The following is a 13,533-nucleotide window of genomic DNA, read 5'->3' as shown; positions in this document are numbered from 1 at the left end:
CTCGCATGAGTTTATCTTCTTTCTCATATTTTAGTATTGAATATTATCTTTTAAACCATTAATTATTTATAAGATTTTAAATGTATTTATAGACATGTTAATTGATTTAAATAAAACATGTGTTTTGAAATAACTACTATTGAAAATAATAGTATAGTACAATAATCATAATCATTATTTTTAATAAAGTTGTTTTCAAATCGTGCTGTTTTTTTAATAATTTTATAACTGTGTAGTTGTATAAAAAGAATTTGTGCTGTTTTTTAGTTCTTTTATAGCATGTGTTAATTAACCATCCTGAATTTAGCATTTTCGTTTTTTATTCGGATTTCCCAACCTCTTACTTTTCTTTTCTTATTGTTCTTTTTACAAGAAATAAAAAAGCAAAATAAACCAGAAAAAGAACACGAAATGAAATTGACAAAGGGGGCTAAGTTATATGTAAAATTGAAAACAAAGGGATTAAGCATATAGGTTTTAAGATTACAAGGACTAGTCAATTATTCTTATGAAACTATAGGGACTAAGCTATAACTAACTCAGGCTAACTTTAGCAAGTAGTGAGAGCCATGACGCAGAGAGTAAATGGAAGTAGGTGATGGCATAATCAATCAGCCTCTTGACTTTAACTCTTTAAGAGACACCTCATGGGGTCCACACCACCAACCTACCCAAAAAAACTGACCACACACACAACAGTTCCTCCACGACGTCGTATTCCACACCCCCCATCAATTCGTTCATTGAACCCCGAGCCGCACGCCACATTCGAAACCAATCAAACACAGCTCCCCTCGAGATCCTAGTCACATAATCAACGGCTCGGATTAAAGATATACGGTCACCCTTGAGCTCAAGGTTCCACCAAATCATAACTCCGCTCCGAAAATTAACGCATCGCTTTTGATTGGTGTCCGCATTATAAAATAAATCAGAAACACTACAAATAAATTTAGGAGGAGAAATTAAAATTAAAATATAAATAAATTTTTTATGAGATGATTTTCAGTTGTGATTAGTTAATATGTATTCGATATAAAAATAAAAAAATAACATAAATCCATTTTAATAACAGATTTGAAATACCTAAATACTAAAAATAGGAGTGATAGACATATAAAAATAAAAATGTGTTTGGTTATAAAAAAATAAAATATATAAAAAAATTGTTTTTGAAAATAATTTTAGATTAAATCTTTATTGTAAAATAAAGAAATATATCCTTTTTATTATAAAAAAATAAAATATATAAAAAAATTGTTTTTGAAAATAATTTTAGATTAAATCTTTATTGTAAAATAAAGAAATATATCCTTTTTATTTTTATTTTATTTTTAAAACAAAAGAAAGAATGATAAATGGGAAAGAAAAGAGGTGATGCGTTGCTTTATTTTTTATTTTTTTTGAAATAAATTAGTATTGTAAGCAAAAAAGCGGAGTGGAGGGGTCGCTTTACTCAATGCAGACCAACCAACAAAAATAAAAACTTAAAAACAAATTTTTTTTGGTGGATACAAATTCTAAATCTCTCAAGTCTTTGTTACTTCCTTCACTTCATTCCTCCTTCACCTCGCATTTTCAAATTACAGGGATTTGTTTTTTTTTCCTGCTGTTTGCAATGTAAGTAACGTACTCTCTGTTTCTTGGCTTTTAATTTCGTTTATAGTGTTGGTATGGGTGTTTGATTACTGAGAAAATGGAGGAAAAAATGTTACTTTTTTCATGCTAATAATGGATGTTTTAAGCTTTCCCTTTTTGTCTTTCAAATGGGTCACTTCCCTTTTTTTCAGGCTTGTGTTTTCTATAATTGGTGTTGCCTACAGGTTTGTTTTTGAAAATATGGTGGGTTTTGCGTTTTTATTTAAAAAGCTGCAGCAAGGCTTACCTGCGAGTTGTGGACTTTAGTTTATATAATCTTTTCGATGATTTATGGTGATGATTTTTACTGATATAGGATATGATTTGTTGAAAAATCATGTTATGGATCTGATAAATTGAAGGAAAGTCGCCATTTTTTTTTATATAGTTTTTGCTGTTCCTTTTGTTCTATGAGGCTGCCCGGGGATGATCTTTGTTGGGTTTTTTTTTTTTTTTTGTAGATGATAGAAGGTGAGTGATGCTGCTTTCAAGATGGTTACGGGGTGTAAATTGTTGTGTGGAAACTAGTAGAGGACGGGGACGGAATGTTTTCCGAGAGATTAACGGGAGAGGCATCTGTTCGCCGGGAATTGGAGGCTTTGAGTGTGTCTCAACGGCTAGTTAGAAGTGTTAGCCAGAAGTTGAGGAAGAAGAATCATAGAGGTGAAGGAGAGGAAGAGGATGATTCAAGGGGAGTTTCGCTGAAATGTCTTACTTTGTATGGTATGGGTGGGGGTTGCAAAGTTGGTGCTGACACAGGTGAGGAATTTGTGGATCCGAGCGGTAGGAGGAGGTCATCAAGTGCTAGTGAAGAAGGAAAGGGATATAGACCAATATGTGGTAATGAGGAGACAGGGTTCGATTGTTTCTCATATGGGATGAGGGAGAAGTTTTGGAAGAAAAACAGTAGAAAGGATTTAGAGCTTGAAGATTTAATTCAAAATAGCAGGTTGCATATGTTTCTTCCAGATGACGTACTGGAATTATGCTTGGTGAGACTCCCATTGACCAGTCTGATGAATGCCCGCCTTGTATGCAAGAAATGGAGATACTTGACTACCACCCCTCGGTTCCTGCAGTTGAGACGGGAAGGTCCATATCTGAATCCATGGCTGTTTTTGTTTGGCGCTGTTAAAGATGGATATTGTTCCGGGGATATATATGCATTGGATGTGTATCAGGACCAGTGGCATAGGATTGATTCTGACATTCTAAAAGGAAGGTTCATGTTTTCTGTTGCCAGTTTTCAAGATGATATTTATGTTGTTGGTGGTTGTTCTAGCTTGACTCACTTTGGGAGAGTGGATAGGAGCTCATTCAGGACACACAAAGGGGTGTGGGCTTTTAGCCCTTTAACTAAATCTTGGCGTAAAATTGCTTCCATGAGGTATGCAAGATCAATGCCTGTTTTAGGAATTTCTGAGGTACGTTCAGACTTTTCAGTGGTTCACAGTCATCAACAACGACAAGAAAGACGTTTCCCTAGGTCACGTATTGCTGGGGTATCAGATGTTTATGAGGACCCTCACAGGTTTTCACTAAGACGACAATATAGAAATGCTTTTGATGAATATGAGCCTTCATCATTGCCCAATAGAAAGTCACACAAGTTCACCAGACAAAAAAGTGGTCAATCAAATATGAAGGACTGCAAGAGGTTTGTATTGATTGCTGTAGGGGGTCTTGGATCCTGGGACGAGCCACTAGATTCTGGAGAAATTTATGATCCCATAACAAATAAATGGACAGAAATCCAGAGGTTGCCTATGGATTTTGGGGTTGTTTGTTCTGGAGTTATTTGCAATGGGATGTTTTATGTTTACTCTGAGACAGACAAGCTCATGGGATATGACATTGAAAGGGGCTTCTGGATGGCAATCCAATCCTCTCCATTCCCTCCTCGTGTTCAAGAGTATTACCCTAAACTTGTATCTTGTAATGGCCAGCTATTTATGCTTTCAGTCTCCTGGTGTGAAGGGGATGGTCAAATCGGCCAGAGAAACAAGGCTGTTAGAAAATTGTGGGAGCTAGATCTCATGTATCTTAACTGGACTGAAGTTTCAGTACATCCCGATGCTCCAATGGATTGGAATGCTGCATTTGTTGCAGATAAAAACCTCATATTTGGGGTTGAAATGTTCAAAATTTTTGGTCAAGTGTTGGACTTCTTGACTGTATGTGATGTGTCTGACACGGGGACAAACTGGAGCCACATTGCTAGGAATCACATGACTCATGAATTTGACGCTTCCTCGTGCATGACTAAATCATTGGCTGTCTTGTATCTTTGAGGTCCTTGTTGAATGTTGATTTGTGTAGAGAATTTTAAACATTTATTTAGCCACACCAGATTTTGAGCACAGATTGTGACCCCCGAATTTCATATTTAATTCTTTGGACAATCAATTTGCCTGCTGGTGCTTTCACCTGTGCATTTTCTTCACCACTGTTTATACGATTCATCCTGTATTCCTGAGCTTGTTTATGTTCATTAATAATGAATTTGTTTTCTTGTTCATCCAGTTTCCAATTAGGTGGAGTTTATTCTGAAGATATCATTTTGACCTTTCATTTTGCTTCTTTGCTGATGCTGATTTCATGCTTGAACAATGAATATTTATGGCGGCAAACTGGCAGTCGTAGGGAAAGCCTTGCGCTAGCAGGGTGGACAATTGATTTGTAGAACCTGCTCCTTGAAACAGGCTCTGTTTTTCTATGTTAAAATAGGACTGTATGACAAGCTCTAGTACGGAAGTTTTCATCCACAGGCCACTGGTATTAAATTACTACATGAAACGCATGATGACAATTGTATCCACAGTTTTAAAGATCCAAGACTTTCGATCCAGCCTCGAGACCAAAGTCTGCGTATCTATACGAGTCGAGCTCGTTGAATCAGTACTTCATCTATGCTTGAATTTTTCCATAAAAAATAAGGCTAAGATAGCATAAACTCAACAGTTCTGCGCGTGCACAACCCCCCTCCCTCTGAGGACATTGTTAAAAAATTGTAAGACGGTTGCTTACCCAAGCTGCCTTTCAATTCTCAAAGGTTAAAAGTATTTCACGAAAAGAGAACAATATTTATTGGGAAGCCATTACTTTCAGGACTACAGGACATTGAATGCTGGTTGATCTGCGAAATATAAAACGTTAAAGAATCATGATGTTGGAAGCCAGGAAAGAAAAATAACCAATATCCCACTCTTGGTGCTGGTACAATACATGCAACCGTAATTAAAAAATGGAAGAAAAGAAGGGGGGGGGGAATAAGAAAGAATAGAAAACTGAGAATTTTCAAAATCCTCTTCAAACGAGAAATCGGTTTGCATCAGTATCTACCAGCAGCTTAACGCTACCACAACCATAAATGGCTCTGGACAAAGGGTGGATTACATACAGCTCCTGGATCAGAAAGCGGTCTGACCTGTATTTGGATAGATGCCAGAAAAGTTGGGTATCTTATCGACATGTTTCAGGGCACGCTCAGCAATCTGCCGTGTCCGATAGTCAGCATGCTGGAAGGCATCAACAAGTGCAGTACTCACGTTTGGATCTCCAGAAACTTCATATGCTATGTCATCAGTTCGTAAAAGTCTCTCAGCAGCCCAAACTGCCCTCCTTCTCAGATTCTCTGTCCGTTTCTCCAGCAAAACATCAAGTATAGGTCTAACTCCCTCTGCCTCACACAGCACCGCCACCCCTTGTTCAATGTTAACCCCATCATCCAACAACGTAGAGATTGCTGCAAGTGCTGCCTCAACCACTTTCTCATTTGTGTGATCTAAAAGAGCTACCAGCTTCTCAACAGCCTGTCCTTCCAGAAGACAGAATGTTTCTTTTAGGGAACATGTTCCTCCGTGGAGCCGGCACGATCCAGTTATGACAGGCTTTTTGCTAAAACACGGGAAGATTGAGGCACATAAATTAGGAGGCGGCAACTCAGGCAACCTTGTTAAATTTTTGGACTCTTGAGCCAAGTTCTCTAATGCCATGGCAGAGACCATTTGTACATTGTCGAGTCCGTTGGACTGAAGCAGTTGGATGAAAAGAGCTGCGAGATTGTGCTCACGGGCGAGCTTAATGGCATCTGGTTCATCAGCCAACACAAATGTGACCCTTGATAGAACCCGTACTAGTCCTTCAAAAAATGGTGTCATAAAGCGGGCACTCCTAATCTCACCCTGTTGGATCTTTACCACTCTGGAGATGATTAGTGGAAAGGAGCTTTCATCTAGCATCTGCCTAGTGAGGCCCAGATCCCTCTCCGGGAGCTCAGCTAAAAGGCCAATAGCAGTTGCCTGCTCTTCTGTGATTCCTGTGTTTTCTGCTACAACTTTGAAAAGGCTTCCTAGCTGGCCCACCACGCCACAGAGAGCATCCGCTAATTCCTGGCCCATATGTGGAGAGACTTTCTGGAGAAGTTTTATGGAAGCTACACGCAAATCCCTCTGGGGAGCCTCAATAAACTGAACCAAACTGTTGATAGCTCCTGAGCTTTTAATGGCAGCAACAACATTTAAAACAGTAGATGAAGAACTAGTCAGCCCAACAAGAACCTGCAAAAGTTTGCACTCAATAGCTGGACCAGTGTTGCTAATTAGATGGAGGAGGTTATGCACCATGTCTTCTGAAACAAGAGAGTGATGGTCAGGTCCAACAGGAATCAGATCAAAGTCATCGCCTGAGTTTACAACATTGGCGAGAATTGTTGCCGCAACCTCTTTGAGACGCATGGGAAGCTGATTGGTGCCCACTGTGAAGAGGTCTTTGACAAGAGGAGGAAGAATTCCGGCCTCAATCAAAACCTTGGCACTTGCCTCGTGAAAAGAAATTTGATTCAAAGCTTTTAAGGCAGTTTCTCTTGACTGCATATTACCACTTCTCATAATATTGATTAGAGATGAACCAACAGTTCTTGCAACAAGGACTTTCACGTCATTGTTCATGACCAGCTCACCCAGGTATGAAGCCATAGCTAGTTTAGTTTCTGGTGGGCCTGCAGCATTTCCATTCTGGTTACATTAATCAATGCAATATGGCATTTGTATATGATCAGATGAATGCATCTGGGTCTAACCATCGACGATACCACAATTCAGAGTACAAACGCATGACACCAACTTTTTTAAATACCAAGTTGAATTTTGCAATTTCTATGGTTTTTACTACCTCTAGATTACAATTTTTAAAAAAGATCGTACAGGTGCATAAGCTAAGGACCCCCCTAATACTTGCATGAAATTCAAAAATCATTGAAACATTGAGCTCGGAGGACGTACCTTCAAGAATTTGATTCAGAAGAGGTCGCAGTCTGCCATTTTCAGCCATCTGCCGTACATTGTTTTCACATTTCTCCAGATTTCCCAGTGTTTTATCAGCTTTCTCAACAGTTGAAAGATTTTCTGATTTGCTGCTTATCATTCCAACCAATATGAGAATTGCTCCATTGACTGAACCAATCTTCTCGCACAAGGCTTCGGATTTTGAGAGCTCAAGCAACAATGAGACAGCTTCCTCCCTTTCTATGGATTGCTCATGAGACAAAAACTTAACAATTGTCCGCACGTTGTCACCCTCAGCCAGTATTGCCTGCAAAACAAGGAAGATTCGGTTATCAGGAGACAGACAATGCATAACTCTGGTGATGTCATTGAAGCTATACAGAAATAACAAGCAAACCTGGCACGACCTTATTATCAGCATCATCCTCGACCACAATCTGAAGCGTTTCCAAAGCTTTGCACCGGACTCTACGACTGGTACTCTTCAACATTTCAACAACCATAGGTATTAAATCAGCATTGCGCACAGCATGCTTATTCGACTGGCTCTTATGACACATGTATTGTATATACTTCAAAGAATCCAAAACATCACTCTCTGGACTGCCCGGGTTTAGAGATCTCCTTGCCGTATCAAGTTGAACAGCTTCATTCCTAGCAGTCCACTCTTCAATGGTGTTCCGCAAAGCCATGCTGGGGTTTAGTTCTGTGCTTCTCAATTCTTTTTGTGTCAAAGGGCAAACCAACTTCCTTCCACTCTCCCTGCATTCCTTGAACCACTTCTCTATCGCTTCGCGTTCAAAAGTTTGACCATTTTCTAAGGTGACAGGATCACTCATAACTTGCTTTGTTAAAGGGCAAACAAATGCATCGTAAATAGGCTCTACATGGAGTCTCTCAAACTGATAACTTTCATCCGATTGGCTACCATGATCATAACTTCCATCCCAGCTTTCAGCCATCTGATCTAAATAAACCTGCAGCAACAAAGCAGTGTCGCGTCAGCAATCACCAAACTTAGTTTTGCCCATAGCCATATCATTCCATCAACAAAGCAGCAGTAAAAGCACATCGAGAAGATTAAATCGGCCCAATTCCAAGAAAAAAGGCATCAAGCACAATAAAGCAAGCAAGCAAGCATTCCAAGTAACCTTTTCCTTCCAATCTAGTGATAACAGTTGAACAAGCAAAGCGTTGAAGAGCTGCCTACACAAAGCAAAAACTAACCTTTCCCTTCCAATTTAGTGATAAATGAATGGAAAGTTACCAATTCTAGTTCTCCAAATTTCCTCAATTATCTATCCTAGCAGCTAACAGTCGCAGCAAAAGAGAAGAAAGACAAGGGGAAACAGAGAATACATCAAGAAGTACAGTAGCTGAGATGGGCAACAAAAAGGTCTACTGGAATCACTGAAACTCTTAATTGATAATCCAAACAAGTTAATTGAATTCACAAAATTCATACAGCCATACCTATCCGCCGTTAATTATCAGAAGGTCTCCAATTTAACAGCTATTCCAAAAACCCTTTTCCCTCCTCGTTGTTTGCAATTCAACAAGTAGCTGGAGAAGAATTGGACAATCCATAAGGGTAGGTTGCTTCAACTTCAATTATTTTTGTTCTTTTATCTTGTTCGAAATGGGAAAATAATGTTGGTACCAAACAGAGAGGAAGGAGAGGGAGAGGAAGTAAAAAAAATAATAATTTTTTTTCTTTCTTTATTTATTATTTTGAAATTGAATAGTATGGTAGTAGAAGAAAGGAGAAGGCAACAAGGAGAACCAAACAAGAAACGAGTGAAAACGATCTTGAGGCATAAAAGTAGAGAAGGTTGACCAAAACGAAAGAGTCTTCATTTTTATTTATTTTTTAACTTTTAGTTGACGAAAGGGAGAGAGGTTTTGAGTTTTAATTATGAAGATTAACCTTAACAAGAAGGGTGGAAGTGGATCCCATGTGACTAGTGTCCGAAAACAGGCTGGATTTCAAGGTTTGTTGAACCCATATGATTAGAGGAGGGAACCTAAGCAACCACCTTAACTACAGCTTGTGTTAATTAAGCAATAAGAGAGAATTTTGAAAAATCTTTGGTTTTTTTTTTTTTTTTTTTCCAGCCTTGGACCAAGTAGAGATAGAACTTTCTTGCACTCTAGCAACCACCAGCAGCAGCAGCGGTCTGCCTTTTCCATCCCAACCGGTCAGCAAACTTCTTTAGTGGATTGCAATCATGATGCAAATAAGATAACGGGTGAGCACTGTCGATCCTGTTCTTCCCCTTTCCATGGACTCGTAAACAAGAAACATGCTTCGTTAGTGTACACAAAATCCATAAAGCTTGTGAGCAGTTTCACCTCATTCTTGAAACTCTTGTTAAAACCAGGCTCCTCTGCCTCTCGATGATGAAGTTTCTTCAAGGCAACCACTTGTGCACTTGGAAGTTGTGCCTTGCAGACACTCCCATAACCAGTGGATCCGATACAATATTTGAGGTCAAGGTCCTCCGTCGCTGCAATGATGTCTTCGTATGGAAAATAAGTCTTCATTTCTAAAGATGTTGGCTCCACTTGGGTGGTCTTAACCTTACATCGAGACAGAGAATAACATCCGAGAAAAAAGAGAGAGTGAAATGGTGATGATGGTAAGAAATATTTTGATGGAATGAGTATTTCTCTTGGATTTTGAAGGTAAGCATAGGGTGTAAATTGACAGAGTAAATAGGTCTATATAGATGGGAAGGCATCTTTCCACTTAAATTACTCTGTAGCTCAAATCCAGGAAGTTTAAATTATTAGTTATTACAATCTTCCAAAGATGATAGGATGGACCAGAATAGTAGTTGATGTAGTTGCGAGAAAGGTCTAGAGCTGTCAACTTGCTTAAAATGGCCAGAATAGTAGGAATCGAGCCACTGATAATGTTTAAACCAAGAACAAATCTGCCAAATGACAAAGTGCAAAGTGAATGTGTTTTGGACCAATGAAGATGCCTTGGGACAAGTTCAAAGAGCAGATTCTTAAGATTGCAAAGTTCTGGAGGGATGGAAGTGAAGAAATGATTGAAAGAAAAATCAAGATCAACTAATTGGCTGAGGTTTCCAAGTGAAGACTGTAACTCACAGATTATTCGAGGACAGGTTGAGGTACCTGAGTTTTGGAAGGAAACAAATTTGAGGTGAGATGCTCCAAATGAGCTCATGGTTGGCCAGACCAAGACGGACGAGGTTTAAGAATTAAGAAAAGTTCATCTTCCCACACTTATTTCCCATCTTGAGGAACTCTGAATTTGGAGAAATGTCAATGATGCTTCCAGCCTGATTGCAAGCTATACCAAGCCACCTGCAAAAACGTGAAGTGAGATCGCTGTAGTGACTCCACCATCCACTCTCAAGCAAAGCCAAGCCCTCTGATGCTAGTAAGGGTTAGCCTAGTGCAGCCACAAGACACCAGTAGTAGAAACAACAACAGGACATGAAAAATGCGATGCTTCCAATTGGAACAAGTTTTGGATAGATGGACGCAACGTTTGTGTTTAATGCTTGTCTTCAATAATAATGCAAAATTCATGAATGATGTGCATGGCTATTCTCATAGGCTATTCCAGAGTCAAGTTCGTCTGGTTTTTCTAGTGTATTTTTCTTACTGTCTTTCCAAACCAAAGGTGATGCATGGGCCCATGCGTACACTGCAGGACTTTGAATTCTATCGTGTCAAATACCCAAGGCTTAAGCTTCAGATTGGCTAGCTCTTTTCTTCCACAGAGAAAAAAAAGTTTCACCAATAGTGGAATTACTTGTAATCGAGTCAAGATTGTCAGTGTAGGGAGACTTGAAAAACATGGCCTTGAGCTTGCACCCACACATGGGTTACTGACCTTGAAAAAATATACAACACGTCCATGGTAGCGTATTTCTAATACAAGAAAAATGAAAGCAAATAAATTGTTTGCGTTTGCGTGTGTATTCGGCATCTTCTATCATCATTTGAATTGTAGGCGAGGCATCTCTTGAAGAAAGCTTTAGAGTGGTTTTCTCTGCGACGATGGATCGAGAATTCCACATGTGCTTTGATAGATGACGAGTTACATTGGTAGGAAGATGGAGACTCCTGTGTCTCCATCTATATGCTGCCACTGGGTTTCCACACAGACTCTTATCAGCAACCACAAAGGGAGTTAACAGATCTCTTCCGCAAAAATAATTTCAAAGACGACTTGTACTGCATTAGAGAAACAGAAACTAGTCAGTAGAAATATTTGATAATGAGAAAGAATAGCAATTCAATGATGCTTATGAAGTAAGAGGTGAGCATCAATAAAAGCGGGAACACTTTGAGCAAGTCTACTCAGAGGATGTTCTTAACTAAATAAAAGGGTTAAGTAGCAGGACTTTGTCTTTTTAATGCAGAACCAATCATCAGATTAGCTTAATTAATCTTTGCTAAAACTGTTTAAATGATCTGCCACCAAGCCCCAAAGAATATGGATAGTGAATCAACTGTTCCGAGATCCCACTGGCAATATCATCCTGGCAACTTATCAGTGTCTCAGTTTACCATAATGTTTGACTTAATATTTCATCTATATACTAATTCCTTATGGTGGATATAGATGGAATTATAAACAATTAGCTTTGAAAAAAAAAAGCAACTAAAACTAATTGTATAATATATCATATGTAGAGAGACAGAGGACTATATTACATCAGCCTAGAAAAAATGGAGCATATACTTCATTATATGCTACCTACCTTCCTCTTTGGGGATATTAGGCTCATCAATCAAGAGTTGTTGCAGTGCACCAAGATCACTGGAACTGCAATATAGCCAAGCCAGTATGTTTATAACCCTTGGATTGTAAAGTCATTAGCAGTCATACGAAGATATCTGCATGCATGAATGCAAAAACACATAAAATAAACAGAAGGACAGGAAAATACGTTATAAATATATAGTATATTATAGCCTAGTATGTAATTATAGAACTTAACAAACTACTCTGGGATCAATAGGAAGATGGGGAATAGGGCCGATGTTAAGGAAAAACATATCAGCTATTTCTTCTCTTCTGTATATGTTCTACAAAAGCTCAAAAGTGATTAAGATCTAGTGCTAAGTACATTTTTCCACTCAGATTTCATATCTAAACCTTAAGATATCCACAAATGCAATTCACAACAGAAGTTTCCTAAGAATTTAAGAGAAATCATTTCAAGAAATGAATCTCGATGTACCTGAGTAATGCAATTCACAACAGAAGTTCCCTAAGAATTCAAGAGAAATAAAGTTGTTCTCATTTTAAAGAATGGAACTTAGCGTACCTGGGTTTCAAGGTGAGCGCTGAAAGTGCTGAAACAACTGATGATTTAAGCAGGTATCTGCCAGAAAATCAGATGAGCTATTCTGATTTCAACACCACCACTCCAAACATGATAATGCAACACATTGTTGGATGCTAATTAGATGATCGGCATATCAAGATAAATCATGCGTCCCAATTGCTATAACTGATCTACCATTGATGCTTACAACAATCTTGGATTGTAACTTCATATTCACCCTTTTTATATTGCAGTAACATTCATATAAAAGAGTTATGTCATATAAAAGGCCACTTGAACACAATAATCTTTGACTCAAGCAGGCACTCAGACAAGAAAGAATAGCCAAAGCCATGTACAGATTTTAGACAAAAGAATGAAATTTTTGTGTTCTTTTGGTACTCAGACTGAAGCATATCAAAGGCCACTTGAACACACAAAATTATTTGACCCGACCAAGCACTCATACAAGAAAGAATAGCCAAACCTATGTAAAGATTTTAGACAAAAGAACATTACATACTCAGCCTGATGCATTTCATGAAGAATCATAAGCCCATCTAAACAGTCAGCAAGACATGGTTTAATCCCAATTCGTTGCCGCAATTGTTTCGCATTCAACTGATTAGAACCTCCACCCCCTTTAACTAACTGTCTACCATCCCTATACATCTTCTCAATTGTCAAAACCACACCGCGAAACTCTTCCCTGCAAAACATATGTGTGTATATAATATACAAATTCGACCCAAGAAATGAAATTTATAAAAAAGTTAAGAAATTTAACAGGAAAAAGAAAAAGAAAAAGAAAAAGAAAAATACAAAGTCTTATTCATGGAAAGCAAAATGGTCTGCAAAGACTCCAGCTGCTTTCTCACCACTGCATCTACAATTCCATCCACACTCTTCAAATTACCATAATTATTACAATCTCCAATCACCTAATCATCATAATTAAAAACAGATAATTTCAAAATTGTAATCTAATTTTAACAATAATTAACAAACTAATTATCATAACAACAAACACAACAACAACAAGAATAATTACCTTTAACCTCTCTATAATAGCAGAAGCGTTACTAAATTGAGAGATTAATCGAGATTGAAGCTGTTCCCATTCCTCCATTAATCCTCTCACTTTTCTAAATCTTTGCTGATATTTCTTCACCAATCCCTCCATGGCTAAAAGCTTCAAACTTTAAACCCCACGCCCACCAAGACGACGAGAGCGGCTTTTTAAACCACTTGAATAACTTCCAAAAACGTCGCCGTCTGGTCTCACCTTTTTTAAT

General features: G+C 38.3%; 3 protein-coding genes across 10 annotated transcripts; 1 reads left to right on the top strand and 2 right to left on the bottom strand.

Moving 5' to 3' along the window:
- The first annotated feature begins 1,428 nt into the window (after positions 1-1,428).
- LOC118061909 (F-box/kelch-repeat protein At5g42360) lies at positions 1,429-4,156 on the top strand. The gene is made up of 2 exons (XM_035075530.2): positions 1,429-1,620; positions 2,100-4,156. The coding sequence occupies exon 2, from the start codon at positions 2,184-2,186 to the stop codon at positions 3,927-3,929; it is 1,746 nt and encodes a 581-aa protein (XP_034931421.1). The 5' UTR covers positions 1,429-1,620; positions 2,100-2,183; the 3' UTR covers positions 3,930-4,156.
- A 651-nt stretch (positions 4,157-4,807) lies between these two features.
- On the bottom strand, positions 4,808-8,757 carry LOC118061908 (U-box domain-containing protein 44). The gene is made up of 4 exons (XM_035075529.2): positions 8,397-8,757; positions 7,331-7,900; positions 6,921-7,230; positions 4,808-6,637 (listed from the first exon to the last, which is right to left on the bottom strand). The coding sequence occupies exons 2-4, from the start codon at positions 7,883-7,885 to the stop codon at positions 5,049-5,051; spliced, it is 2,454 nt and encodes an 817-aa protein (XP_034931420.1). The 5' UTR covers positions 7,886-7,900; positions 8,397-8,757; the 3' UTR covers positions 4,808-5,048.
- Positions 8,758-10,645: 1,888 nt separating this feature from the next.
- Positions 10,646-13,422, bottom strand: LOC118061911 (uncharacterized protein At5g43822). Of its 8 annotated transcripts, none has more exons than XR_004689678.2 (6): positions 13,290-13,422; positions 13,061-13,179; positions 12,762-12,947; positions 12,239-12,338; positions 11,669-11,804; positions 10,646-11,138 (listed from the first exon to the last, which is right to left on the bottom strand). XR_004689678.2 is itself a non-coding variant. In XM_035075536.2 (6 exons), exons 1-6 carry the CDS (start codon positions 13,419-13,421, stop codon positions 11,095-11,097), a joined length of 603 nt encoding a protein of 200 aa, XP_034931427.1. In that variant the 5' UTR covers position 13,422; the 3' UTR covers positions 10,646-11,094. The 8 variants fall into 8 exon arrangements, 3 of the variants coding, with proteins under 3 accessions (XP_034931427.1, XP_073265649.1, XP_034931428.1); XR_004689677.2 differs by having other exon boundaries at positions 12,239-12,315; XR_004689676.2 differs by having other exon boundaries at positions 12,239-12,295.
- Between the last annotated feature and the right edge of the window lie 111 nt (positions 13,423-13,533).

Source organism: Populus alba, chromosome 5, assembly GCF_005239225.2.
Source record: "Populus alba chromosome 5, ASM523922v2, whole genome shotgun sequence".
NCBI lineage: Eukaryota > Viridiplantae > Streptophyta > Magnoliopsida > Malpighiales > Salicaceae > Populus > Populus alba.
This window is presented reverse-complemented; position numbering and strand designations above follow the sequence as displayed.

What these genes read in the sequence shown, in the direction of transcription:
- LOC118061908 (XM_035075529.2), bottom strand. Translation starts at nt 7,885, where the DNA reads ATGGCTGAAAGCTGGGATGGAAGTTATGATCATGGTAGCCAATCGGAT. An exon ending in AGGATGATGCTGATAATAAG is followed by an intron (nt 7,231 to 7,330) that starts GTCGTGCCAGGT and finishes CTTGTTTTGCAG; the next exon opens with GCAATACTGGCTGAGGGTGA. An exon ending in TCTGAATCAAATTCTTGAAG is followed by an intron (nt 6,638 to 6,920) that starts GTACGTCCTCCG and finishes GAAATGCTGCAG; the next exon opens with GCCCACCAGAAACTAAACTA.
- LOC118061909 (XM_035075530.2), top strand. Translation starts at nt 2,184, where the DNA reads ATGTTTTCCGAGAGATTAACGGGAGAGGCATCTGTTCGCCGGGAATTG.
- LOC118061911 (XM_035075536.2), bottom strand. Translation starts at nt 13,421, where the DNA reads ATGGAGGGATTGGTGAAGAAATATCAGCAAAGATTTAGAAAAGTGAGA. An exon ending in GCGCTCACCTTGAAACCCAG is followed by an intron (nt 11,734 to 12,238) that starts GTACGCTAAGTT and finishes GCTATATTGCAG; the next exon opens with TTCCAGTGATCTTGGTGCAC. An exon ending in TAATATCCCCAAAGAGGAAG is followed by an intron (nt 11,139 to 11,668) that starts GTAGGTAGCATA and finishes TCTCTAATGCAG; the next exon opens with TACAAGTCGTCTTTGAAATT.